Source organism: Oncorhynchus clarkii, chromosome 13, assembly GCF_045791955.1.
Source record: "Oncorhynchus clarkii lewisi isolate Uvic-CL-2024 chromosome 13, UVic_Ocla_1.0, whole genome shotgun sequence".
Taxonomy (NCBI): Eukaryota; Metazoa; Chordata; class Actinopteri; order Salmoniformes; family Salmonidae; genus Oncorhynchus; species Oncorhynchus clarkii.
The window spans coordinates 49565167-49591694 of NC_092159.1; the positions used below are offsets into that span (position 1 = coordinate 49565167).

The 26528-nt window shown below is 40.1% G+C and overlaps 3 protein-coding genes across 5 annotated transcripts; 2 read left to right on the forward strand and 1 right to left on the reverse strand.

Moving 5' to 3' along the window:
• Positions 1 to 426: 426 nt before the first annotated feature.
• Positions 427 to 18840, reverse strand: LOC139364965 (dual specificity mitogen-activated protein kinase kinase 4-like). Of its 3 annotated transcripts, XM_071102242.1 has the most exons (13): positions 18199 to 18721; positions 17253 to 17288; positions 15743 to 15775; positions 13731 to 13833; positions 12302 to 12473; positions 11805 to 11924; positions 11529 to 11648; positions 11356 to 11407; positions 11066 to 11193; positions 2713 to 2790; positions 2418 to 2566; positions 2061 to 2106; positions 427 to 1850 (listed from the first exon to the last, which is right to left on the reverse strand). In XM_071102242.1, the coding sequence occupies exons 1-13, from the start codon at positions 18341 to 18343 to the stop codon at positions 1737 to 1739; spliced, it is 1296 nt and encodes a 431-aa protein (XP_070958343.1). In that variant the 5' UTR covers positions 18344 to 18721; the 3' UTR covers positions 427 to 1736. The 3 variants fall into 3 exon arrangements, with proteins under 3 accessions (XP_070958343.1, XP_070958345.1, XP_070958344.1); XM_071102244.1 differs by lacking the exon at positions 15743 to 15775 and having other exon boundaries at positions 18199 to 18840; XM_071102243.1 differs by lacking the exon at positions 15743 to 15775 and having other exon boundaries at positions 13731 to 13821; positions 18199 to 18570.
• Positions 18841 to 19217: 377 nt separating this feature from the next.
• Positions 19218 to 20947, forward strand: LOC139364966 (transmembrane protein 220). The gene is made up of 6 exons (XM_071102245.1): positions 19218 to 19460; positions 19674 to 19703; positions 19817 to 19877; positions 20095 to 20218; positions 20310 to 20369; positions 20486 to 20947. The coding sequence occupies exons 1-6, from the start codon at positions 19350 to 19352 to the stop codon at positions 20613 to 20615; spliced, it is 516 nt and encodes a 171-aa protein (XP_070958346.1). The 5' UTR covers positions 19218 to 19349; the 3' UTR covers positions 20616 to 20947.
• Positions 20948 to 21401: 454 nt separating this feature from the next.
• LOC139424015 (protein SCO1 homolog, mitochondrial-like) lies at positions 21402 to 24093 on the forward strand. Its single transcript, XM_071175696.1, has 7 exons — positions 21402 to 21645; positions 21773 to 21892; positions 22062 to 22152; positions 22328 to 22525; positions 22719 to 22811; positions 22921 to 23036; positions 23154 to 24093. The coding sequence occupies exons 1-7, from the start codon at positions 21484 to 21486 to the stop codon at positions 23286 to 23288; spliced, it is 915 nt and encodes a 304-aa protein (XP_071031797.1). The 5' UTR covers positions 21402 to 21483; the 3' UTR covers positions 23289 to 24093.
• The last annotated feature ends 2435 nt before the right edge of the window (positions 24094 to 26528 follow it).

The following is a 26528-nucleotide window of genomic DNA, read 5'->3' on the forward strand; positions in this document are numbered from 1 at the left end:
TATATGTTATGAATTTAAAAGACAATATACAAATGTAAATGTTTATTAATATCATTAATTTGGCATTCTATTTATAGTGCTACAGACTCTTCACACTGGCTTGCTAAAAGAGAGGGACACCATTGTGGGCTATTTGTCTTATTTTACCATTTATCCTGCTAGCTTGTACCCCTTGACCCCTAAAATACATTTTTAATGAGATATTTCTTTGAATATCAATCTTTTTTATATTAAATTTTTCTTCATATTGTGCTTTGACTTACAGGCCTGTTGCTTTCCTTTATTGTGCAGCAATTATCCTGACCAAAAGGAATGGTTTAAATAATGAATTACAAAAGCAAAAACTAGTAAATAAGGTCTTCATGTGTTTCAAATGCTCCATTGCCACTTGCCAGAGTTACTCTGTATGAACACCAGTAAGGCAAATCCCTGTACAGGTTTTATTTGTTGGATAGTTCTTACATTTTTCTGTGACACCAAGCTCAAAATGTACACTCATTTTTTCAGTCAGATGAAAGATAAAAGAAATTGATACATCCTTATATTTCATAAGCTCATTTTAATATTCTCAGGTCATTAAATATTTTACACATTCTGCCCAGCAAGATATTCTAATTTGAATGTTCTACAGTAAAACTGCAAACATTGAAATGCATGTTGTATGCAATGATATCCAGCCAATTTAATAGTTTACTGCTGTACCAGTATTTTACCAGAAGTCAACTAAGTTTCAATTATATCTGGTAATCTAAAAAGATGTGAACTACACTGTGTACTAAACCTCTAGATTCTGTGTACATTGTGAATATTATAGGAGTCAATCAATCACAGTCTGAAAACAGTTCAGGTACCATGCATTTAAGAAACAATCAGCTGAAATATTTAGGGGCCGGTCAGGTCCATTAGAATGGTTGCAACATCCAGAACAGTAGGCAATTTCATTACAGATAAATGTGTGGCTATATACAGGGATACAAGATGGCATTATGAATAATTACAGATCAACAGCACCATACATACATACAGCTTAGCATTTAAAGAGAGTGTTGCATATGCCATGGCTGAGAGAGCCAGTGAGTGTGTTTGTTTGTGTGGTTGCTTGCCTTCTTACATCAATGGATTAACCTGAGCTCAAATAGATGCAGAGTAACTAAATATCTCTCAAAGCACAATTATTTCTCTCTTTATTTCTATAATCAGCACAAAGTCCATTGCACAGTGACGGCAGCACCCTCACAACATTGGATGGAGGCCACATGATCCTGTCCATCAATGCTGTTATGTTTTTAAATTGCTTTACACCATAAGAAGCAAGGTTTCATTTAAGATACCAACCACAATTCTTAAAGTAACATACATGGAAGAGGTGGGAAGAGTCAAAGAGCATGATTCCAGTATCTCCAAATCATATATTCCACAAGTGATTAAACACATTTCCAGATTTTAAATCACTGTACTGTATCCACATTAGAGATGAGGTCTCACATCGAGGTGAACCAAGACCATGGTATATTCATTCAGTTACTAGTTGTACTTACATGTAAGTGTGTGTGTAGGATAGAGAAAAGTGTGAGAATGTTGATAGCATACAGACGTGACTGATCACCAGTCTTAGTACACGTGGTGTTTTAATTTGTACATTTCCAGTCTTAGTTTAACACTGCAGTATGGGATGAAGCAACTCTTTAGGTCATTGTTGTTGTTGTTCCAGGCTTCCGTTTCTACTTGTTCTACAGTCAGTCGACATACATGGGGGAGCTGGGAGAAGTGGGCATCTGATCCAGGATTCTGCAGACGTAACTGGCAACATCCACTGAGCGCTCCTCATACATCAGAATAAAAGCATGTTTCTGTATTGAAGAGACACAGAAACATGTTATAATATGTACGGGCGATAAGTATCTCTGCATTTAATACAATTACATTAATTCATATTTATTAATTTAGCAGACGCCCGTATGTATACATTTTCATACACCCCCCTCGTACTGTGGGAATCAAACATTGAACTGTAGGTGCCATGCTCTACCAACTGAGCCACACGGGACGTACATACTTACCAGAAGCTCTTTGTACTTTGGCCTTTTTGACTCATCCTTTGTTAGGCTAAAGGGGCAAAGGGAATAAATAATTAAAATTCTGTCCTGCAAAAAACCACATCATGGGTCTCTGAGACTTAAAAACAGACATTACATGTTTTGTCCCCCAGGGGGAAATGAAATCCAGATGATGTCTCATTCAGAAGATTACCTTATGAATTTCACATCTATTATTTGTGGGTGAATACTATGAAAGTATGCAGTAGTTTACATTGACAATATTTCTCTGCAGTGATTCAATATACTTCAACTTATACTATATCATCGTGAGAATAACATTGAAGCAGTGCCAGCAGAAGTTGTATCTTTGTCCTTTACCACAGATTGACAAAGTTGATGAATTTGGGGGAGAACTGCCTGTCTTCTGAGTTGGTAAGCTGTGGAGGTTCTCCCTTCACCACCTGTGTCAACTGGTCAAACACACTGTTCCACTTTGGGTAGGGAAACCGCCCAGTCGCCAGCTCGTACTGTAAAAAAACCCACATGGTGAGTCTACAGTTACAATATTACAAAAACAAAGAAGAATCTTGTCTTGTGGATTTAACATTCAGTGTATCTTCAAATAGCTCGTTGAATGTTAAAGACAACGTGGACAAGAGGGTTGAGGACCCACCAGTGTTATCCCCAAACTCCATACGTCTGACCGGACGTCATAGCCTTGTCTGGAGGCACTTGGGTCTATTCTCTCAGGCTGTGGAAGAGACAAGGAAAACATGTTACAACTCATCATAGTGATATCATAGATGGGCCTTTAAAAGAGAAAAAACTCAAATGAAGAACAAACATTCAAATAAAATGTTCAAAATTAGACAACTTGAAGAAAAAATATCAAAACAGAGACTTGTGAGACAAGTGTGTATACAGTCCTCACCATATGCATTTGGACAGTGAAGCTCATCTTATTTTGGCTCTATACGCCAGTATTTTGGATAATCAAATGACTGAAGCAATGGTATAAAATAACACCATATATTTGAGGGTATCTGTTTTGTCCTTTTGAAATAAAAGCACTTTATGTATCTAGTTCCCCCATTTTAAGAAATCACAAGTATTTGGACAAATTCACAGTAATCTGAAGGTTCATTTTTGGTTCCATATCATTTCTCACACAACTGTATCAAGCTTGTAACTCTATAAACTCTTTTGCTTTTTGGATGCATTTGCAGTTTGTTTTGGGTGCGTTTGAACTTTTAGGCCAGGTCTTGTTCAATTGTAAGAGAATGGTGAATAGTAGTGATGGGAAAGGCATCGGTGCTTTCACTGAAAAATGGTTCATTAAAACAGAGCGTCATTATCTGGTCACAATGCACATTAGTGGCATCTGTGTGTGATTATCAGAGAATATTGTTTTCTCCACTGTTTTCATCAAAATTCAGTGGCGCAACAGTAAATCGTTGGATTTAGATGATCAGTTGGAATACCAGGTTCACACCTAACGTCAGGCTTCCTTTTTTTGCCCTTCAAGTTAACCATTTCTCAAAAACGGAATCTATGGCATTATTTAGGATGCTTAAGACAGAAATGTTTACTATACTAAATAAAACAACATTTGAACAGTGTAGAAAGTGTGGTTTCACAAAATAATTTTCTAAATAGTGTCTCTTCAATGGTATTTGACCTCATACCCTCACGTCACTAATGCTGCAGATATTTGCTTTAAAGCAGTATCCCAAATCCATAGGATGTAGTGATCACAATATTATAGCCATATCTAGGAAAACCAAAGTCCCAAAGGCTGGGCCTAATATAATGTATAAGTGGTCATAGAAGTTTTGTAGTGATTCATATGTTGATATAAAGAATATTTGCTGGTCTGTGGTGTGTAACGAGGAGCAACCAGACTCTGCACTTGACACATTTATGAAACAACTTATTCCAGTTACTAATAAGCATGCACCCATTAAGAAAATGACTAAACTGTTAAATCCCCTTGGATTGAGGAGGAATTGAAAAATTGTATGGTTGAGAAGGATGAGGCAAAAGGTATGGCAATTATGTCTGGCAGCCCAACTGACTGGCAAACATACTGCAAATTAAGAAATCATGTGACTAAACTAGATAAAAAATAAACTACATTATGAAATAAATATAAATGATATAAAGAATGATATCAAAAAGCTTTGGGGCACCTTAAATTACATTTTTGGAGAAAAAAGCCAACTCTGCTCCATTTATTGAATGGAGCTCATTCATCACAAAGCCCACTGATATTGCAAACTACTTTAATGACTTTTTCCATTGGCAAGATAAGCAAACTTAGGGATGACATGCCAGCAACCAATGCTGAAACTCCACATCCAAGTATATCGGACCAAATTATGAAGAGACAGGAATTGACAAATTGACAACAGAATTTCAGCATGCTTATAGGGAAGGACGCTCAACAAGCACAGCACTTACACAAATGACAGATGACTGGCTGAGAGAAATTGATGATAAAATGATTGTGGGGGATGTCTTGTTAGACTTCAGTGCAGCTTTTGACATTATCGATCATAGTCTGCTGCTTGAAAAACATATGTGTTATGGCTTTACACCCCAAGCTATAACGTGGATAAAGAGTTCCTGGTCTAACAGAACACAGAGGGTGTTCTTTAATGGAAGCCTATCAAATATAATCCAGTTAGAATGAGGAATTCCCCCAGGTAGCCGTTTAGGCCCCTTGATTTTTACATTTTTTACTAATGACATGCAACGGACTTTGAGTAATGCCAGAGTGTCTATGTATGCGGAAGTCTAAACACGTCATCTACTACAGCGACTGAAATGACTGCAACACTTATTAACAAAGAGCTTCAGTTAGTTTCAGAGTGTGTGGCAAGGAATAAGTTTGCCCTAAATGTTTCTAAAACTAAAAGCATTGTATTTGGAACAAAACACTCACTAAACCCTAAACCTCAACTAAATCTTGTAATAAATAATGACTAAACTGCTTGGAGTAACCATAGATTGTAAACTGTCATGGTGTCAAAACATATTAATACAACAGTAGCTAAGATGGAGAGAAGTCCATCTGTAATAAAGCGATGCTCTGCCTACTTAACAACACTATCAACAAGGCAGGTCCTACAGGCCCTAGTTTCTACCTTCTTAACAACACTATCAACAAGGCAGGTCCTACAGGCCCTAGTTTCTACCTTCTTAACAACACTATCAACAAGGCAGGTCCTACAGGCTCTAGTTGTCGCACCTTGACTATTGTTCAGTCGTGTGGTCAGCTGCCACAAAAAAAGGACTTAGGAAAATTGCAATTGGCTCAGAACAGGGCAGCACGGCTGACCCTTGGATGTACACAGTGAGCTAATATTAATAATACCCATGTCAATCTCTCCTGGCAGAAAGTGGAGGAGAGATGGACTCCATCACTACTTTTATTTATGAGAGGTATTGAGGTATGTTGAATGCACCGAGCTGTCTGTCTAAACTACTGGCACACAGCTCAGACACCCATGCATACCCCACAAGAGGTCTCTTCACAGTCCCCAAGTCCAGAACAGACTATGGGAGGCATACAGTACTACATAGAGCCATGACTACATGGAACTCTATTCCACATAAAGTAACTGACGCAAGCAGTAAAATTAGATTTAAAAAAATAAAAATAAAAACTTATGGAACAGCTGTGAAGCAACACAAACATTGGCACAGACATGCATACACACGATAACATACTATAGATGTGGTAGTGGTGGAGTAGGGACCTGAGGGTTCACAGTTTGTTGTGAAATCTGTGAATGTATTGTAATGTTTCTAAAAATTGTATAAACTGCCTTAATTTTGCTGGACCCCAGGAAGAATTGCTGCTGCTTTGGCAGCAGCTAATGGGGATCCATCATAAATACAATTACTCTATGTTCCATAGTTCCCTACTCTATCTGCTAAACTACTTGTCAGGTGAAACTACATGTGCAAAATCCTACCTATATTTATAAGTAGTGTCCAGTAGAAGGCGGTGTTTGAAAGCAGCTTGGATTTGAAGAAAGCACCGGAACCACAAATTTTGCATTTCGCAGCAAACGGTTTGAAAAAACACATGATCAAACAAAGCGTTGGATGTAACTGATGACATACTTCTGATAAAAGATACATGCATTGGCACACTGCTTCAAAGTGATCGCTAAGCAGCTTTTGAAGCATGCCTCGGAGCGCCGGTATCAAACCTAAACATCACTATCAAATCACATTTTATTAGTCACATGAGCCAAATACAACAGGTGTAGACCTTCGTGAAATGCTTACTTACGAGCCCCTAACCAACAATGCAGCTGAAGAAAAAATATATACAGATAAGAGATAAAAGTAGCAAGTAATTAAAGAGCAGCAGTAAAATAACAATAGTGAGACTATCTATATACAGGGGGGTACCAGTTAGTTGAGGTAATATGTACATGTGGGTAGAGTTATTAAAGTGACTTTGCATAGATGATAACAACAGAGAGTAGCAGCGGTGTAAAAGAGGGGGGGGGGGGCAATGCAAATAGTCTGGGTAGCCATTTGATTAGGTGTTCTTAGTCTTATGGCTTGGGGGTAGAAGCTGTTTAGAAGCATCTTGGACCTAGACTTGGCGCTCCGGTACCGCTTGCTGTGCGGTAGCAGAGAGAACAGTCTGACTAGAGTGGCTGGAGTCTAACAATTTTTAGGGCCTTCCTCTGACACTGCCTGGTATAGGAGGTCCTGGATGGCAGGAAGCTTGGCCCCAGTGATGCTCAGCAGTTGCCATACCAGGCAGTGATGCAACCAGTCAGGATGCTCTCAATGGTGCAGCTGTAGAACCTTTTGAGGACCTGAGGTCCCATGACAAATCTTTTCAGTCTCCTGCGGGGGAATAGGCTTGGTCGTGCCCTCTTCACGACTGTCTTGGTGTGCTCGGCCCATGTTAGTTTGTTGGTGATGTGGACACCAAGGAACTTGAAGCTCTCAACCTACTCCACTGCAGCCCCGTCAATGAGAATGGGGGTGTGCGCAGTCCTCCTTTTCCTGTAGTCCACAATCATCTCCTTTGTCTTGAATAGATTCACTGCCCAAATACATATGGCACTCAATTGTCTATTCAACAGTATACAACATACACCCAAGGGCTGACCCCATTTAGTCAACTGGTCGATTGTTTAGTCGATAGGCTGTTGGTCAACTGAGATGTTTTTAGTCGAGCAGTCGTAAAATATTTATTTTATGGCACACCTGTCTGATTTGCGCTACTCTGAGTGGACTAATCCATTGAGGATTAATCCATCAGTATATCCATAATCTTTACTAAAATGCACAAGACACGTCTCTCGAGAATGCGCTCGTGCGTTCATTGTTTCATAAATTGTGTTTACTGTTTGCCCTAATTATTAGTGTATATTAATTTCCCATTACATAGGCTCACCAGTAGTAACCTACATTTCCCATTAATTCCCATAATGTCTAATCGACATGTTTGTTTGGTTACGGTTATTTCTGGTAATGCATTCAATATATTATTAGTCATTTACCCTTCCCATTGTCAAAGTGGAATCATTTGCAGAGCTCACCACCTATGCTACACGTGTGAGAAACAAGTTTTGGTTTATTTCCTGTCATTTAAGAGTTGTCAATTTATTCATAGTTTTTTTCTTTGGAGCACACCCGATTACGCATATAGAAAGAAGTAGGCCTAGGTTACCTGAACTGCGGGCAAATGTAGGCCTATAAATGTGCCCATTTGAGATGTCTGATAGTATTTCTGATCGTCTTATCCCACCATCACTAATGAGCTTCTCAAAGTAATACTTTCTTGACCTCAAACTGCAAGTAAACAAAGTCTGTTTTTAGAATCCATTGAAAATGACAATAGGTACTCAACGTGTTAGAACAGAAATCCAGCGCTCTCCCTTCCGATAACCACTTGGCATGAAAGGAAACAATGTAATGCTCTGATCCAGTGGAAACGTCATAAAATACCGGATTACATATTTTCCCTTACACAGCTGTAGGCTAATTGTGCATGTCCCTGTTGTGGGAAACTGAGGGCCCAGAATATTTGATACAATGTTGCAAATTGGCTAGCTTTGGGTCAGACTATTGAAACCTTTGAAGTTTGTTGCAGACAGGCCACGCGTAACCAATGTGATTTATATGTGATTTAAGATATTTCTTTTTAGTCAGGATATTGTTTACCTGCAGGCTGCAATGTTTTTATTTGTTGGTTTTATGTAGGCTATTCTTACATCTTTGGCAATAGAAGTTATTTTAGATTTGTAGTATTTTTTTCATTTAGATAGAATTTAGATTAACCACATGACAGAGATTGAGATACAAAAACCATTATAAATTAAATGAAACTGTTCCACGAAAATGAGCATATGAAAATCATAACTGGCACGCAGATCGGTAGAAATGGTCAAATAAATTGGCCCTCCAAATGGAAAAGGTTGTCGACCCCTGGAGTAGCCTATTACCGGCAACTTCAGGAGAATAACGCAGCCAGCGGGGGGTAGACGATCTTGATCACTGGCTCCCTCGAGACATGTGTGTGTTAATTATTTCAATCAAACTGTGCTTAAAGTACCAGACAAGCTCAATACACATAGTTCATTTTAAAACACATAGGGTGTGTATATAAAAAAAAATTAAAATGTAAAAATTTCAACCAATAGAATGGTCGAAAGAAAAGACTACACTTGGTCGACCAAGATTAATTTTTAGTCTGGGACAGCCCAACGGAAAACCCTGTCCATGTCCTCATTTCCTGGTTCTACATGCCTTTCATAATAATCACCTCAGCCAGTTACTTCACGTATGACCTCACCTCCACGCATATAAAGAAAAATGCAGTGGTTCCAAACAGTGCCAAGGTCATCAGAAGCAGACTTCTACCAGCCATGCTGCTGAGTGGAGGGAGCACCTCCTCTCCTCTGGCTCATTCATTCATGCACCAGAAATAGATGATGTCACTCATTCATAGCAGTGGGACAGAATTCCCTGACCGCAGCACTGATGTGTTTTATGGCATAGTGGCTACAGCACCAGCTCACCTCTGCCAAGACTGAAAAAGATCTGGCTGCCCAGCTCTCACCTAGGACACAGCACACAGCTACTCAGACATGTTATGAACTCAAAACACAACTACTCAGACCTACTACACCGTGTATAAAACATTAAGAACAACTGCTCTTTCCATGACAGACTGAACAGGTGAAAGCTATGACCCCTTATTGATGTCACTTGTTAAATCCACTTCAATCAGTGTAGATGAAGGGGAGGATACAGGTTAAAGGATGTTTTAGCCTTGAGACAATTGAGACATGGATTGTGTATGTATGTGTGTCATTCAGAGGGTGAATGGGCAAGACAAAATATTGAAGTGCCTTTGAACGGGGTATGGTAGTAGTTGCCAAGCACACCGGTTTGTCAAGAACTGCAACACTGCTGGGTTTTTCACGCTCAACAGTTTCCTGTGTGTATCAAGAATGGTCCACCACCCAAAGGTCATCCAGCTTGACAACTGTGGGAAGCATTGGAGTCAACATGGGCCAGCCCACCATACATGTGGAACACTTTCGGCACCTTGTAGAGTCCATGCCCTGACAAATTGAGGCTGTTATGAGGGCAAAAGGGGATGCAACTCAATAGTAGGAAGGTGTTCCTAATGTATTGTACTCAGTGTATATTATCAACTCAAAACGACATCGGTGCACATTTCATTTAGATGTGTAATTGCTTTCAAATACATAAAGTATTTCCTAATTCAAATGAAAGAACTGTTGATTTAAGAATGCTTTGGTACACAATGGTAGTAGCCTTGTGTGGTAGTAGCCTTGTGTGGTAGTAGCCTTGTGTGGTAGTAGCCTTAACCTGACACTAGTGTGCAAAATAATTAGTGAGCATATTCCAACATAAACATTTCAGACGTGGCCACTTGCCAGCTAAATGATCTAAATTAAAACAACCAGAGAAGAACAGAGCTAGACTGTCACCTGAACCAAATACCATGAACCAAATCTAACCTACTTAATTGTAGTGTAGTACATAATATTCCATTGAAGTGAAATCAATCCCTCTCTAATATCTAGACCAAACAGAGACAAATGGTGCTAAAGCAATTAGCAATGGGGTGGCCAAGAAGCACCTGGCAGGTCTGCAATTTTTATATTTGAAAAAGGGAACTGGAGTCATGCGGGTTGGATTCCTGCACTGTGAGCTCACAGCTGTGGGAGCACCAACCCAAACAGCTTTATTCTGACAGACATGAATGAAGTAACCCAGCCCTTCCTTGGCCTTCTGGTAGACGCGTGGCAGAGATATGGCAGAGGTGTGCCCTACATCCTGATAGGGAGATGCCAAATTTAGAATGGAAACTGGAGGGGCCGGGGCTCCCTTCTCCCATCAGCAATACCACCGCCAGAAAATTAACCCTGTGATAACGACACGATGAGCTCATTCATCTGCACTGCCAGCAGTTTGGACGACTTCAACCATGTCGCATGCACACAGACGGCATGAGATTCCTCTGCAGCTAATCCGAAATAGGAACAAGACAACAAGAACAGATATCAGGAGCGACCATAATATAATTACCAACGCTGCTATCAACAATAAGGAAAGGGGAATCAGAGAGGTGTAGGGGGCTGCCTTAAATTGGCATCCACTTCATCAGCGCCCGGGGAGCAGTTGTTGTTAGGGGTTAACTGCCTTGCTCAAGGGCAGAACGGCAGATTTTTCCACCTTGTCGGATACAGAGATTCGAACCAGCGACCTTTCGGTTACTGGCCCAACAATCTTAACTACCTGCCTTCCCTCAATAACAACAACACTACAGTCTCCTTACAACTGACGATCACCACCAAGTCACTAAGTACCAAAACAGTTGAATTCTTATTATGTACTGGATCGTGTGAAAGTGAAATGTATTCTTAGAAAGAGCCTTAGTTGTACATCTTCCACTTGTCTTGTCTTTCAGCCATTAATGGAACAATGCACTGAAATCCCCATATATCACTTACTGCCATGTACGGTCTGCACCCTGCATCTCTGGTTTTGGCAATGGAGTCCACCAGCTGCCCACTGATGCCAAAATCACAAAGCTTAATGTTGCCATTCCTGTCCAGGAGGATGTTAGATGGCTTGATGTCTGAGAGGAGAAACATATAGAAGAGATGACAAAGCTAGACTAAGAGTTCTGGGTAAAGGAAGTGCCACTTCTGTTGTGGTACAGTAAATAGAGCATTGTGAGGTAATAACCATCTCAAATGAGGAAATAAAGAACAAGTTCTCCATTTTGGAGTCATCTTACCTCTGTGAATTATTTTCAAGTATTCTTTTAAGTGGTTAAGTGCTTTCACAGTCTGTAATGAAAACACATAGCAACTAAATTAATATAGAGAAATATGTACCCTTCCTGTCAAATTAATCCGTGTAAATTGAATCAGTGTAAATTATGTAAGGAGAAAATGCATGAAAACTTACAGCTAATGTTATTTTGCCTAATATTTCCTCTGGAATCACATCATCTAAAGCACAATATACATATTTGTAGAATTTGTCGAAGGAGGTAGACATAAGTTCCATACATATCCAACAGTCCCCCTGACAAAGAAAATAATTATAAGACATAACATTACTGCGTGAAGACAATACACTGCTTATTGCTAACTACACAGAACGATTGATTGACATCTAATGCATTTCCTATATAGAGAAATCAATCAACAAAACACAGAAGTGAAAGACTTGCATGGTCACCTCTCTGAAAAGAGCCCCGTAAAACTGAACTATGTAGAGACAGTCACTACTCCTCATGACCACATCCAGGTCCATTAGCAGCTGCTTCTGTTCCTTCTCATCAACCGTTGACCTAATCCTCTGTGGGAGACACACATTGTAATCAGATGCATGTTGCTTTCAATTGCGACCATGGTTGGAAGTCACAGGAGGTTGGTGGCACCGTAATTGGTGAGGACGGGCACATGGTAAATGGCTGGAGTGGAATTAGTGGAAAGGTATCAACATCAAACACATGGTTTCCATTCGCTCTGTTACAGCCATTATTACAAGCCTTCCTCCCCTTACCATGAGCAACATGTTACCATATCCTGCAATGGGAGTCAGTTACACTTTGGTGATTATGATGATTAGTGAGTTCATTTCGCAATATAGCCTAAGACTGATGAGCAGGCATAAATCTTGCCCTGAACACTTCCTGTAGTTTAGTCAATAAGAGGTCAGTAAGGGGTAGTCACCTTGACAGCCATTATCTGGTTGCTGGGCTTGTGCACCATCTTGTTGACAGAGCCGTAAGCGCCCCGCCCAATCTCCCCCAGGTCCTTGAGGTCCTCAGCCGTGAAGTCACAATCGCCACCGGCGGTCTTCAACTTCCCTGACGACTCGATACTATGCGTACGCAGCCTCTCTCTGGCCACAGAAATAGGTGGGAGACATAAGAAACACAATCTTAGTTGAGTTAATTTCACCTCAATCATATACTGAACAAAAATGTTAATGCAACATGAAACAATTTCAAAGATTTTGCTGTGTTAGAGTTCATATAAAAGGAAATCAGTCAGTTTAAATTAGGCCCTAATCTATGGATTTCCTATAACTGGGCAGGGGTGCAGCAATGGGTGGGCCTGGGATGGCATAGGCTCCGACGATCCCGCAGGCGAAGAAGCCGAATGTGGATGTCCTGGGCTTGCGTGATTACACGTGGTCTGTGGTTGTGAGGCCATTTGGACGTACTGCCATTTTTTTTAAAATGCCGTTAGAGGCGGCTTATGGTAGAGAAATTAACATTACATTCTCTGGCAACAGCGCTGGTGAACATTCCTGCAGTAAGCATGCCAATTGCATGCGGTCTCAAAACTTGAGACATCTGTGGCATTGTGTTGTGACAAAACGGCACATTTTTTAGTGGCCTTTTATTGTCCACAGCACAAGGTTCACCTGTGTAATGATCATAACGTTTAATCAGCTTTTTGATTTGCCACACCTGTCAGGTGGATGGATTATCTCGACAAAGGATAAAGTGCTCACTAACAGGGATGTAAACAAATTTGTGCACAGAATTTGAGAGAAATAAGCTTTTTGTGCATGTGGAACATTTCTGGAATCTTTTATTTCAGCTCATGAAACATGATACCAACACTTTACATGTTGCATTTATATTTTTGTTCAATATATATATATATATATAAAATACTGCACCTGAAAAAGTATCGTTAGTTGGCATCCGTTTGTTCAGTTTGCATTATCCAGCATTCATTTGCTTCTCCAGGGTAACTTAGCAGGTTCATGTTATCATCTAATTACACAGCCAAGACACAGGGCTTATTCACACTACAATGGTGTTGCCCAAACAGGTACTTGAGGCTACATTCAGTTACTGTCGGTTTTCCATGAGCAGGTGGAGATAGAAATACAACAACTGCTAATCATTCCAACTTCACTTAGCCTGTCTTTATTGTGACAGATTGCCTGGGTACCTATACCGTACTGAATGTTACATTGACAATGTGTGGCTTTGGAGATAAAGAGTCTCCGCAGACTGTAGACTAGAGTGCAGAGTCATATAACAATTCATTATGCAGGAGTTTGCATTGTGGCTAATGCAAATTCCGCTCCATGTACATCTTCAGAAAACCACATCCATGCAAAGTTCGGAGGTCAACTTACATGTGGGGGTTCTGGAATGGGGGTCCTGCTGTATTCAGAGTGAATCTGGTCGTTGGTTTGATCGGGGGATTGGCAAAATTTAACTTCAGTGCTTTGCGTTTACCTGATAGGGAAGAGGCAGAGTTTATGTCAGATTGCACACAAGACATCTATGGCAGGTATAGAGCCAAGAACCAGAAAACAACATTTACACACTCAAAGACAACATGAAAACAAACAGTTACCATACCACAGAATGAGAGACCAATAAAGCAATGGAGAGGTAAATTTAACAAGAGTATTCAAGTAAATTTACTGAAGTCATGCAATCCACATCTAGGGACGATGGATGTAAGAGTAATGACCTGCTTCTTACCAAAGGCATCCCTCTTTATATTTCTCTGTGAGAACATACATTTCTTCTATAGATGTTGCTTTTGAGATTTTGGCTGATACTGAGCTATATGGGAGTCAACAAAACAGGTCTTGACCAAATTAAAATGAATCACGAGTAGGTCTAATAACAGGTTCTCAATCAAATGTGTGTATGCTACAGCCTCAGTGGCCAGGAACAGAAACCCCCTGGAGGTATTTTTACAAGACATGTCCTGGTTGTACCAGTGACTCATTGCAGATGGTAGGTATATACTTTGACCAGTTAACTGAAGTTGATGCAGAGGCATACACTTCTCAGTAGACACCTGCTCTAAACCATAGCCTAGTACTAGATCACATACCATGGCTATTCAGGCTGGAGGCTTAGCTAAAATCCAACCCTCACCTACCATGTTTTAGTAGGTTTTGCTTGGTAATTTAAGCAATAACGAGGGAATAGGTGAGAATTTAAATTAAAAACAGACCATTTTTCTTGATTTTTACATTATTATTTTTCATTTAGGCTACTACCCAGAGACTGTGAAACATGACAACATTGTGTCATGACATTCTAACTGAACAAAAGCATTGATCTGACAGAACTGTATCTTTGATAATAGAAAATGTGACTTTTGGCTCATAACCATACATAAGAGTAAAATAGCCTACACTGCAGACTGGAAAATATTGCCAGAGGAGAAGGAGCTTCCCAAGTGTTCTGAGTTCACCTTGAAATGAAGGATGCATTCTGTTCTCTCCACCCAAAACACCACAAGAATGTATGTACTCAAATTCCAATAAGATGGCACACGCCATTGGAAATTACACTAGTGTCTCCAAGTCTCAACAGGTAAGTGTTTAAGTACAGCTCATGCCAAAAATCACTTACGTGTTCAAAACAAAACAGCTGCAAACTGGTTTGAAAAACAATGTGACAAAACCCCAAGCATTACTAGCTAGTGTTGCTTGTTAGTAGCAAGCTGACTAAAAGTACTCAAACTAAAAAGATAATGTTTATTAAAAACACACCTAATAAATAAATACAAGCAAAAGGACTACACTTCTGTCAAGATAAATGTATTTTCCAACACAGTGCTATTTTGTGTAGGTTATCAGTTCAGGCCGAACCAAACAGTGGTAAAGACCAGTTGAAAGCCAAAGTGTGAATCTATATACACCAATGCTAATGGAAGCTCTTAGCCCTAGGCTTGTGCCGATGATGGATGATCAGAATATGGATTGGAACGTCTTGGTAAATGAACATTATGAAACTAAATTGTTTGGTGATATCTAATAGTAAGGTGAAAACATACAGGATGGTTAACACCAACCGTTGTTGTTTTTTAAACTACAGAGAAGTTAAATCAATAAGACTCAGTTGGACAAGTCTTTCATTCACTTGCTTTGCATCAGTAAAATATTATGACCTAATGTCTTAAATCACAGACCAACATAAGCTGCACTCTAACTCTAGGATAATCAATGTTTAACCTCAACTACTAGCCGTAACTATCAAAACCGGCACAAGCCTACTTGACCCCAACAACTCTTCACTTGGATTAGTTGAGAAAAGAGGACAGACTCCCCCATACCAGACCATCAGGCGGAAGCAAAGGGTTGAGAACTGTTGGTACTGTAGCAAAAGAGGTTTGGCTTACTTGGGGGAGCTCCAGACAGGTTTATCTGAAACCCTAGAGGTGAGAAAAGAACATTTCTTTTTCATATTTCACCTTTATTTAGGCTACTGTTTGACCGATAAACAAAAAACAATCAAGTTCTATTAGGAAACGTGGTAAACAACAAACACTGTTCTTCTCAGCTTCAGTTTAGACCAGGGAACGATGCAGCACTGTTTCCCAACACCCGGCACCACCTTGACTGACAACTATTTGAAGTATCTCAAATCAACTTGATTTTGCTAAATGAGGCTTCATTCCTGGAAAGTTCGATGAATCACAGTTTGATGCCAAGTGTGGACAACTACTACACACACTAAAACATGACCAACTAGCCCAATTGAAGAAATGCTGACCGGAAATATGTTATCTGGGCCTAACCTAAATGCAATACTTAACTAAATAATTAGGGTACTTATCAGATGTTACCAGCTGAAATGGCAGCAGCCGTGTTATCAATGTTGCATGTTAGAGTTAATAATCATAAATGTACTTAGTTTGAAGCAGTCAAGCTCCTTTGCGTAAGCCCCCCAAATTATACAATAAGAACACAGAGACAACTAGCTGAATAGGCACTGGTGCTAAGGAAGGCCTACTAAAAACGTAGGCTTACCTCTTGCACTTGTCTTCTCTATGCTATGGATGGTACATTTCCCAGACCCTATTGTATGTTGTATGCACTTTTCCAAAAGAAACCAACCAATAACTAAAGAGTTAAAAACATTTATTATTCAAATCTGGAAGACCGTGTTCTGTTATTCTTTTTTTACTGTCAAATGTAACACTGCACTTTGAAATGTCCCTGTAAACAAGTGTGGCTATGGCCTCGTGACATACTCAAATTATTTTCTGCTGAGTGAACTAATGAACTTTTAGAACTTGGCCTCACATCAGTGACATAACTGGTAAACGTTTACGCTGAGCATTCCACCACACAGAAACATGTATTGCTAGGGGGAGATTAAACTACATGCACACACATATAGCAGGAAACAACCAAGATAACTTTGGTATGATTGAGGATTAGCTCAGGCAGATTCAGTGGAGATAATTGGGGTAGACGTATAAAAATAACAACCTTCAAATTATTTTTTAAAAATGGAGGGGTGTGCGATAGAAAATGAAATGCATCCACAAAATGATCCTGGCAGGGAGAGACAATGACAATTGAAGATACTATTCTTGGGACAGCTCACCATTGATCAGCATCAAGTCAGGAGGGTTATGGGAAGTTAGTAGCATTAAGGAAAGGGAAGGAAAAACATCACAGAAATGTAGTTTCAATACTTTGACACTAACAGAAGCGGAGCATAACATATGTTTCTTTCATTTACTACCTGTTAAATATCAGATTGAGAACGGCATGCAAAAGTATAGAACCAGATCCAAAAGAAACTAACGAGCTACGACAGTTATTGTTATTAAAGCATCAACAACAAAGATGTATATATATCTTTATAAAATGTGTAATTTTGACAGTAACGTTAGCTACCTGTTTCACTCTGACATCTCCAGCACGTGTTGGATTCTGTAAGTTAAGAAATATATAGTTTGTAAAAACATAGCTAGCTAATATGCATTGGGTGGACATTTAACAGATTTCTCCTGGTGGATGTAAATTAACGTTATTTGAAATCTAAGAGATTATCATGCACAAGTGTCGCTGGGCTACCAATAACTGCCTGGCCTAGGATACTTCGAGATTTTAGTAATAAAGCCCTTTATCCACTTCACAAGAGTCAGATCAAATCATGGATAACATTTTTGTCTCTGCATCCAGTAGTTGACGTAGTTTCGCGAGCTTATGCTAACTAGCGTTAGTGCAATGACTGGAATTATATGGTAACTGCTACAGTAGCATGTTAGTAGATACAATGAATTTCCCCAAAACACATCCCGACATGATCTTGTTATTTTTTAGAACTGCAACATATTGTAGTTATCTAGTTAGAGGTAACCTGACATTGAAAGACAGTAAGCAACACATGACCACATCCAGATAAATCATGACAGGCCTTCTTATATTCTAGCTAGCTAGCGTTATTTAGGCTAGCTAGCAATGCCGCTTGTTAGCTAACGTTATCTAGCTAGCGAGTTAACTTACCAACTATTCACTAGTTAACGTAAGCTGTGGTTAGCTAACGTTGCTTTTGGTGTTAATAATTTCTAACAAAACCCATTTTCAGAACCCGTTATTTGATTAGAAGACAATGTTTTGGGTGTAAGGGAAACTGATTTTGACAGTCGCTAGCTAACGTTAACTGTAGACACAACTTAACTACCTAACAAATTAGTAATAGTGTGTGGATACAACTGAGGCAAGTTATCTGTTAGTAAGTAGATAGCTAGTTCGTTAGCATAGTCATTAGGTTACTTCCGTTAACACCATTCACAAAAAATATCTAGTTATTAACAAGCTGGTATTTTACAATCCTTACCTTGCATACTGCTCATTGTTGTTATGTGTTGCGACTGGGATTGGTGGTGATGTGAGCCTGTAGATCCTGCGTTATTGCTGTTGTGGCTGGTAGATGTTGTTGAGTTGTTGGGGCTGGGTGTCGCCATTGTGTGTTTGAATTCCATCAGCAGCACTAGGCTGCAATGCAGAGAGCAACTTCACCCTTACAAAACAAGACTGGAGAATAATCAAACTGGCCAGACTTCTTCGACTCAAATGTGCGTAGTGGATGTAGAGAGCGCTACTGTACAAGACTGTAACTACCAACAGACAGTAAGAAATCGGGACAGTGTTAGACGGTCCAGTAACCACCTTTCCACATAGTCGAGACCAAAGATGGTGGATAAATAAAGACTATTCAGTCAGGCCTTTTACCATTGAAAAAAGGTCAGTTCCGGCTTACTTAACTGGGTGTGTCTCCCATAGACACCAATGCAATAGCAGCTTGGTCTGGTCTACTTAATTTAATTGAACCAGAAAAAAAACAGACAAAATCAGCGAGTGGGGTGTCTCGCTTCCTCTTCCGTCTCTGGTCGAGACTCTGTCAGCTGACCAAATGTCACTTGCGAACGTGAACACCCACAGCTTCCAACGCGACGCTGCTGTGTTTGTGGGCAGAGTTCGAGGAACACAAATCTAGGCTCAGTTAACCATACCGCCAGCGTTAACTTAATTAAAGCAGTAGGGGGAAGACACATATCTGACCGTGTATCAGTGGGTAGGGGCGATTTCTAGCATTAGGCTATGAATTACCATACAGTAAACAGTAAAATTTCAGTTTACGTACAATAAAGTAGTGTGTAATACTGTCCAGAATTGTTTTTATTTTAAAGTAGCCAAATCAGTATTTAATGTAACAGTAACACATATGTACCTTTTAATCGTTTTCCTTAGTCATATATATTCAGAAAGCAGTTTCCAGGATAAAAAAGATAGAAAACAACGCGTCTTGGCGACTTTGCAATCGTGCCTATAAATGTAAAGTTGTCGAAACTTCATACCTCAAACCTCACTCTAAAAAATTAACGGATACGGATTCAACGCAAAGTTTATGGTTCAAAGTCCAGGAGGAAAATTTGCTGTCGAATTGCTGATTACTAGAAACTGGTTCTGTAGTTATAGACAGTGACAATGAACGAACCTAGTGAAGTTAAGTGCACAAAAACGAACTTTTCTCTGATCATTTGGAGAGTTTGCAATGTATGCATGTCATTGTTCTTTGCTCTAGCAAGTTATGTGCAGGCAAGTGATTCCCTTATTTGATTGCATTGTTTGAGATACTTTGTATCTATAGCCTACTGTATTTGGCGTTAGCTGTGGGTATATCTGCTTCTGTTGATCTCATGGATTTAGCAGAGTAATTTAATGAGTGAACATGGTGTATGTCTGTCTCTGAATATTTGGCCTAACTGAGTAAATCCCACGTCTTATCCTTTGTCTTTTTTATTGGCATAGATTAACGATCCGGATGCAGTGTTATGGATGGTAGGATCACGCTTTTTTTAGTCGTTTAATGTTCTTATGAATTACTATAATCAAAGTGCTTTTTATTTATTTTTATTTACAGTACTCCACATACACGCCTTTTCTATTTCCAGGTTGCCTATGCTATTCCAGCAAATCTGTGTTTATTGATTGCCATTAAACCACATGTAACAGGTATGTGGGCATTATGGATGAATAGAGATCCATCAATGACCTTTGCCTATTTTTCCTATTAAATAACATTTCCATTTTAAAATTTTTGGCCAGTGAAAAAGGCCATTGACTGTTTAGTATCTTGTAGCTATATCATGTGTAGTTAAAGCTAGAAATATATATGCATGAGCCTGCACTGCACCCTGAATGTTTAAACGCTTGAGAGACTGTTTTTCAGAGACACTACTTTGGAGGAGAATTGCTAAACTTCATGTGCTTATTTCGACTGCTGTTGTTTCCATGATGGGATGGACTCTGTATAAAAAGCACATCACAAATATCTTCCAGCAAGAGGAGGGAAGGTATAGTCTCACAGTCAAAATATTTTTCTGTTTAGATGAGCATTGTGTACAATAATTATTTTTGGTCACAACAGTTTCTCTCTATCCCCAGGGAATTCTCTGGTCTCATGTTGATACTTGTCTGGCTTCTCCTGTGTCAACACTCTGGAAGGTAAGGACTTTCAACATAGATTTGGACCATATCCCTACATGCAATACTTTATTTAAAAAAAGACTCAAACTCAGTACATCACTGATATCTGTACTGTCGTAACTCTTTTCTATTAGTTCTATTGGGGCTCTCAGACTGTCTGTTGCTGTTGCCATCACAATCTTCCCCTTTGTGGCCTGGCTGTACTACTACATTAACAAGGAGCTGAGGACCAGCTGGCCCCCGCATTGTAAAACTGCACTGTAGATATCCATTCATTAAGATAGTCCAGTGACGAGTGAGCAACATATCTGCGGGTTGGAACATTTACAAGAGGATATGACCTAGCTACAGTGGCAGCATGGAAATCATGAATGCATTGTTTAAAAAGACGCATGTAAAAAAGCACCCCTACTAAACCATACATCTAAATAAGTGACAATGTCATAAATTAGAATGTATATGATTGATACATTTTCCTTTTTTTTATTGGAATCATACTTTTCTCTTTCTGAACATTTTTGTTGTTGTAGGCAACCCATTGCACTTGTGGTGATATCTGGTGTAATCACAGTAAAATAAAGCAATTTAATAAGAAATATAAATGGCTTTTTATTATTATGTTTTGCATCAGAAATCGAAATTGAAAGAAATGCATGTACTCCAAATAATTAGATATTCTTATTTAGCACCACTGCGCCTCAATAGCTACAGGATATGTGCTTTAAAAGTAATGTAGGCTATATTTAAATAAATGTAAATCAAACTCATTTTGTTTTTGGTGCTCCTAACTTGTTAAAGTTGGCAGCTAATGTAGGCTACTGCCAATGAAAAGTAAATTTTCTGTACTATGTTTTATAATCGCTAGATGTCAGTAGCGCCCAGAGAACACAGTACAAAAATTGGACTCAGGTGCGTAATTTCCGGTTCTAACAGCCAGAAATAACTGTGTTCGCCGGCAGGTCCAGGGTCAGCTTTAAAGGTTGATATTACGAACCACTCGGTCAATGAGCATCGTTGTAAAATGTATACTGATCCAAGATCAGGAATTTGAATGCGTTTTTACTTTCATGATTCACGTTGTGTAAAATTCTGCCACCACTTCCGCATTGAGATCTTGACAAACTAGCTTATCATGGCAGTGGGCCTAATATCGTATCAGACGTTGAGTTGTCGATTGTTAAACCGTATGATTTCGCACCAAAGCGTTAGCACAATCTGCAACTTTACACGCGCTTTATCGAGAAGGACTAGCTCTCCGTACACAGATCTCTCACCACGGACAGTCCACCGTCTGGTAGGTCATACATGGCTTACAACATGTGTTCACGGTTTGAAGCGCGGAATGACTAACAGCTTGAAGACATATATCATTGTACCTAACCATCATGTTAACATATTGTGTGTACTCATGCACTGTGCAGGTAAATCTATGCGGGAGTTGGACGTGCCGGACATCACAGTGGTTGTCTTTTTACGACTCAAGATCGTTCTCGTCTTTACCTCCACCGCCCCCTTCTGGTGATAAAACCAAAAAGACAGGAGTATGTAACGTATCAATTCATTTCTGAGTGATATGTAAACAACTGTGGCTGGGCACCTGATAAAACCCGTTTTTAATGTCTATGGATAAAATAAAGCACAGTGCCTTTTGCTTTGTCTTTAACCTTAACCTTGTTGCTCTGCCTGTCTCCATTCATCTATCCTCTGCAGCCAGTGACTTGGAAATCATTAGCAATAACATTTGCATTCGGGGGTGTTCTCCTTGCCGGAATGAAATATTTCAAGAAGGAAAAAGAAGAATGTAAGGACATTTCACCTCTTGGCATGCTCACCATCATGCATTAGGCTACATCCAACAGTGGATTTACACAAATTAGTTTATGTTCCGAACTGAACTGGAGTTAATCGTCAGTTTCTGTACATGTTGGTAACAATCTGTTTTCCATTATGTTGTCTTTTTTACACATGCACTGCAGTGATTGAAAGAGAAAGGACAAAGTCAATGGGGAAACCAGCACTTGGAGGTCCATTCTCTCTTGTGGATCAGAATAATAAACCCTGTAAAAGTGAGGATTTCCTCAGCCAGTGGGTCCTTATCTACTTTGGGTTTACACACTGCCCTGACATCTGTCCTGATGAAATCGAAAAAATGATTGAGGTGGTCGATGAAATAGGTAAAGTGTTTTATTTTAAACGTCTCTTATAATGCATCATATTATTTATGAATGTCATGGAAATTAGATGGTTGAGTGAGTATCCAGTCAGTCACTCATATCATGTTTTCACAAAGCATAATGTTAATGCTACAACACTGGGATGTACAGGAGATTTGTTGTGATCAACATCATCTCTTTCGATGTTTCCCAGACAGGATACAGTCTCTTCCAAACCTGACCCCCATCCTCATCACCATTGATCCTGACAGGGACACACCTGAGGCCATGGGGACATATGTGAAAGGTAAAGAGAACAAGCCATTAACTACTGTAGCTTCCATGTCATGGTAAAAGGGGGGCTTAGACTCACATTGGTGGAACAATAACATTCCCCCTCTGTCCTCTATCCCCAGAGTTCTCCCCTAAGCTCATTGGCCTGACTGGGACAATGGCCCAAATTGACCAGGTCTCTCGAGCCTACAGAGTCTACTACAGCCAGGGACCAAAGGATGAAGACAACGACTACATTGTGAGTTCATTGTCTGATCCTGCCCTTATTCAGAACTCTCATTTGGTCATAGTAAAGTTCCCACTTTTCCCAGCTGAATTGATATCTAAATGAAACCTCCTTTATTCTTGACTCCAGGTTGATCACACAATCATCATGTACCTGGTTGGTCCGGACGGAGAGTTCAAAGAGTATTTTGGACAGAACAAGAGGAGCGCTGAGATCTCCTCTTCCATTGCATCACACATGAGGAAGTACAAGAAGGGGAATTAAGAGGTGAGATGAAGGAGAACTGGTCAAGTTCACTGTCTGTGTCTGGGAACACCTCTTGTGTGCCTCTCACAGCCTTCAGAGACCGTCAGCAGCCTCAGGCCCAGCAGCCTCAGGCCCAGCAGCCTCTGGCCCAGCAGCCTCTGGCCCAGCAGCCTCTGGCCCAGCAGGACTGAACGCTGCCATATTATGTCAATGACATGGAATATTTATTTGCATTACAGCTTTTCATTGAATTCAGATGTCTACGACTTACCATTTCCTTGTTGCGGTTCACCATTTAACATGGTCTCTAATATCATATTTAAGTCTAAGATGATTTAAAGTGATTCTTTGCAAATGGGTGTGGACAATACTTAAGTGTTTATTTTTTCTGCTTTGCCCATTATTTAAATCGATATGAAATACAATTGTTTCGATGTAAAATATGAGCCAACCAGAAATACTTGATTTTAAGTACCTAAACAAATGTAACTACCATAAAATGTAGGGGGGAAGTATTCCCTGGAAATCAATACTGAAGAACTAAAGGTTTCCAGTGTTTACCCTTGGACACTCCTAATGGAAAAAAACATGAATCGTTGTCTTTGTGCAGTTACAGTTCGGCTTTACTTCCTTTACACTAATTCTCCTTTTTAGCCTTGCTGTTAAGTCTGACCCAAAACCTGGACTCGTCTCAGTGACACCAGAAACATTTATGCACTGTAATAACTCTTTGGTTACTCGATTTGTACTATTCATAAATCAGTCATATTTCAACTGAATTTCCAAAGTAATGTTTAATTTATTAAACTTGAACTTACAATTATGTATGTCTGTCAGATTTTTTTTTTGTTTTACTGCCCATGTAGTCGTAGGCTACCATGCAGGTTATCAGGGCTTCACTTTGTACAACCATATTGTAGACTAGCCTGTTCCTAGTGGCAAACACGTGCTGGTCAGAGTTTGTTGTTCATAGGAGTTGTCAAGGGTAGAGTACCGTCCAAGATAATTAATTTAACAGCTTGACTTGTAATCATGTTGCTATTGATATAACCGCCAGGACAGTGTCTTGACTGGGCCCATTGTTCTGCAAATAAATGGTAATCACAGGAGCCTCTATTTCTGGTTATATCCATAGATGCATGATTGGCTCATAGTAACAAATCATTTTCAATGAATTTACACACACACACACACACACACACTCATATGTTTGTGTTTTACAATACATACAAATTATTTCTCAATATCCTTGCAAACTGAATATGCAGCCGATGACTGTATTTTAGGCAAGAACCTGTTGATGAGTTCCTCCTTGGTAACCTGAACTAGAGAGGGCACAGCAGTTGTTCAGCACTCTTCGGCAAAGCACTCCACTCATTATTTGTTTCACCTTTATTTAACCAGGTAGGCTAGTTGAGAACAAGTTCTCATTTGCAACTGCGACCTGGCCAAGATAAAGCAAAGCAGTGTGACAGAGACAACAACACAGTTACACATGGAGTAAACAATAAACAAGCCAATAACACAATAAACAAGTCAATGACACAGTAGAAAAAAGAAAGTCTATATACAGTGTGTGCAAAAGGCATGAGGAGGTAAGGCAATAAATAGGCCATAGGAGTGAATCATTACAATTTAGCAGATTAACACTGGAGTGACAAATGAGCAGATGATGATGTGCAAGTAGAGATATTGGTGTGCAAAAGAGCAGAAAAGTACATAAAATAAAAACAGTATGGGGATGAGGTAGGTAGATTGGGTGGGCTATTTACAGATGGACTATGTACAGCTGGAGCGAACGGTTAGCTGCTCAGATAGTTGATGTTTAAAGTAGGTGAGGGAAATAAAAGTCTCCAACTTCAGCGTTCTTTGCAATTCTTTCCAGTCACTGGCAGCAGAGAACTGTAAGGAACGGTGGCCAAATGAGGTGTTGGCTTTGGGGATGATCAGTGAGATATACCTGCTGGAACGTGTGCTACGGGTGGGTGTTGTTATCGTGACCAGTGAACTGAGATAAGGCGGAGCTTTACCTAGCATAGACTTATAGATGACCTGGAGCCAGTGGGTCTGGCGATGAATATGCAGCGAGGGCCAGCCGACTAGAGCATACAGGTCGCAGTGGGTGGTATAAGGTGATTTGGTAACAAAACAGATGGCACTGTGATAGACTGCATCCAGTTTGCTGAGTAGAGTGTTGGAAGCTATTTTGTAGACGACATCGCCGAAGTCGAGGATCGGTAGGATAGTCAGTTTTACTAGGGTAAGTTTGGTGGCGTGAGTGAAGGAGGCTTTGTTGTGAAATAGAAAGCCGATTCTAGATTTGATTTCGGACTGGAGATGTCTAATATGAGTCTGGAAGGAGAGTTTACAGTTTAGCCAGACAGCTAGGTATTTATAGTTGTCCACATATTCTAGGTCGGAACCGTCCAGGGTGGTGATGCTAGTCGGACGGGCAGGTGCAGCCAGCGAACGGTTGAAAAGCATGCATTTGGTTTTACTAGCGTTTAAGAGCAATTGGAGACAACGGAAGGTGTGTTGTATGGCATTGAAGCTCGTTTGGAGGTTAGTTAGCACAGTGTCCAAGGAAGGGCCAGAAGTATACAGAATGGTGTCGTCTGCATAAAGGTGAATCAGGGAATCGCCCGCAGCAAGAGCGACATCATTGATATATATACAAGAGTCTGCCTGAGAATTGAACCCTGTGGTACCCCCATAGAAACTGCCAGAGGTCCGGACAACATGCCCTCCGATTTGACACACTGAACTCTGTCTGCAAAGTAGTTGGTGAACCAGGCGAGGCAGTCATTAGAAAAACCAAGGCTATTGAGTCTGCCGATAAGAATTCGGTGATTGACAGAGTCGAAAGCCTTGGCCAGGTCGATGAAGACGGCTGCACAGTACTGTCTTTTATCGATGGCGGTTATGATATCGTTTAGTACCTTAAGAGTGGCTGAGGTGCACCCGTGACCGGTTCGGAAGCCGGATTGCATAGCGGAGAAGGTACGGTGGGATTTGAAATGGTCAGTAATCTATTTATTAACTTGGCTTTCAAAGACTTTAGATAGGCAGGGCAGGATGGATATAGGTCTGTAACAGTTTGGGTCTAGGGTGTCACCCCCTTTGAAGAGGGGGATGACCGAGGCAGCTTTCCAATCTTTAGGGATCTCGGACGATACGAAAGAGAGGTTGAACAGGCTGGTAATAGGGGTTGCAACAATGGCGGCGGAGAGTTTTAGAAAGAGAGGGTCCAGATTGTCT

Excerpts from the sequence above, each read along its gene's own strand:
- LOC139364965 (XM_071102242.1), bottom strand. The coding sequence starts at position 18,343 with ATGGAATTCAAACACACAATGGCGACACCCAGCCCCAACAACTCAACA. Across the intron at positions 17,289-18,198 it reads AACAATGAGCAGTATGCAAG|AATCCAACACGTGCTGGAGA; the intron begins GTAAGGATTGTA and ends CTTAACTTACAG. Across the intron at positions 12,474-13,730 it reads CCATTCCAGAACCCCCACAT|AGAGAGGCTGCGTACGCATA; the intron begins GTAAGTTGACCT and ends TTCTGTGGCCAG.
- LOC139364966 (XM_071102245.1), top strand. The coding sequence starts at position 19,350 with ATGAACGAACCTAGTGAAGTTAAGTGCACAAAAACGAACTTTTCTCTG. Across the intron at positions 20,219-20,309 it reads TTCCAGCAAGAGGAGGGAAG|GGAATTCTCTGGTCTCATGT; the intron begins GTATAGTCTCAC and ends CTCTATCCCCAG. Across the intron at positions 20,370-20,485 it reads CTGTGTCAACACTCTGGAAG|TTCTATTGGGGCTCTCAGAC; the intron begins GTAAGGACTTTC and ends CTTTTCTATTAG.
- LOC139424015 (XM_071175696.1), top strand. The coding sequence starts at position 21,484 with ATGGCAGTGGGCCTAATATCGTATCAGACGTTGAGTTGTCGATTGTTA. Across the intron at positions 21,646-21,772 it reads CACGGACAGTCCACCGTCTG|GTAAATCTATGCGGGAGTTG; the intron begins GTAGGTCATACA and ends TGCACTGTGCAG. Across the intron at positions 23,037-23,153 it reads ATGAAGACAACGACTACATT|GTTGATCACACAATCATCAT; the intron begins GTGAGTTCATTG and ends TCTTGACTCCAG.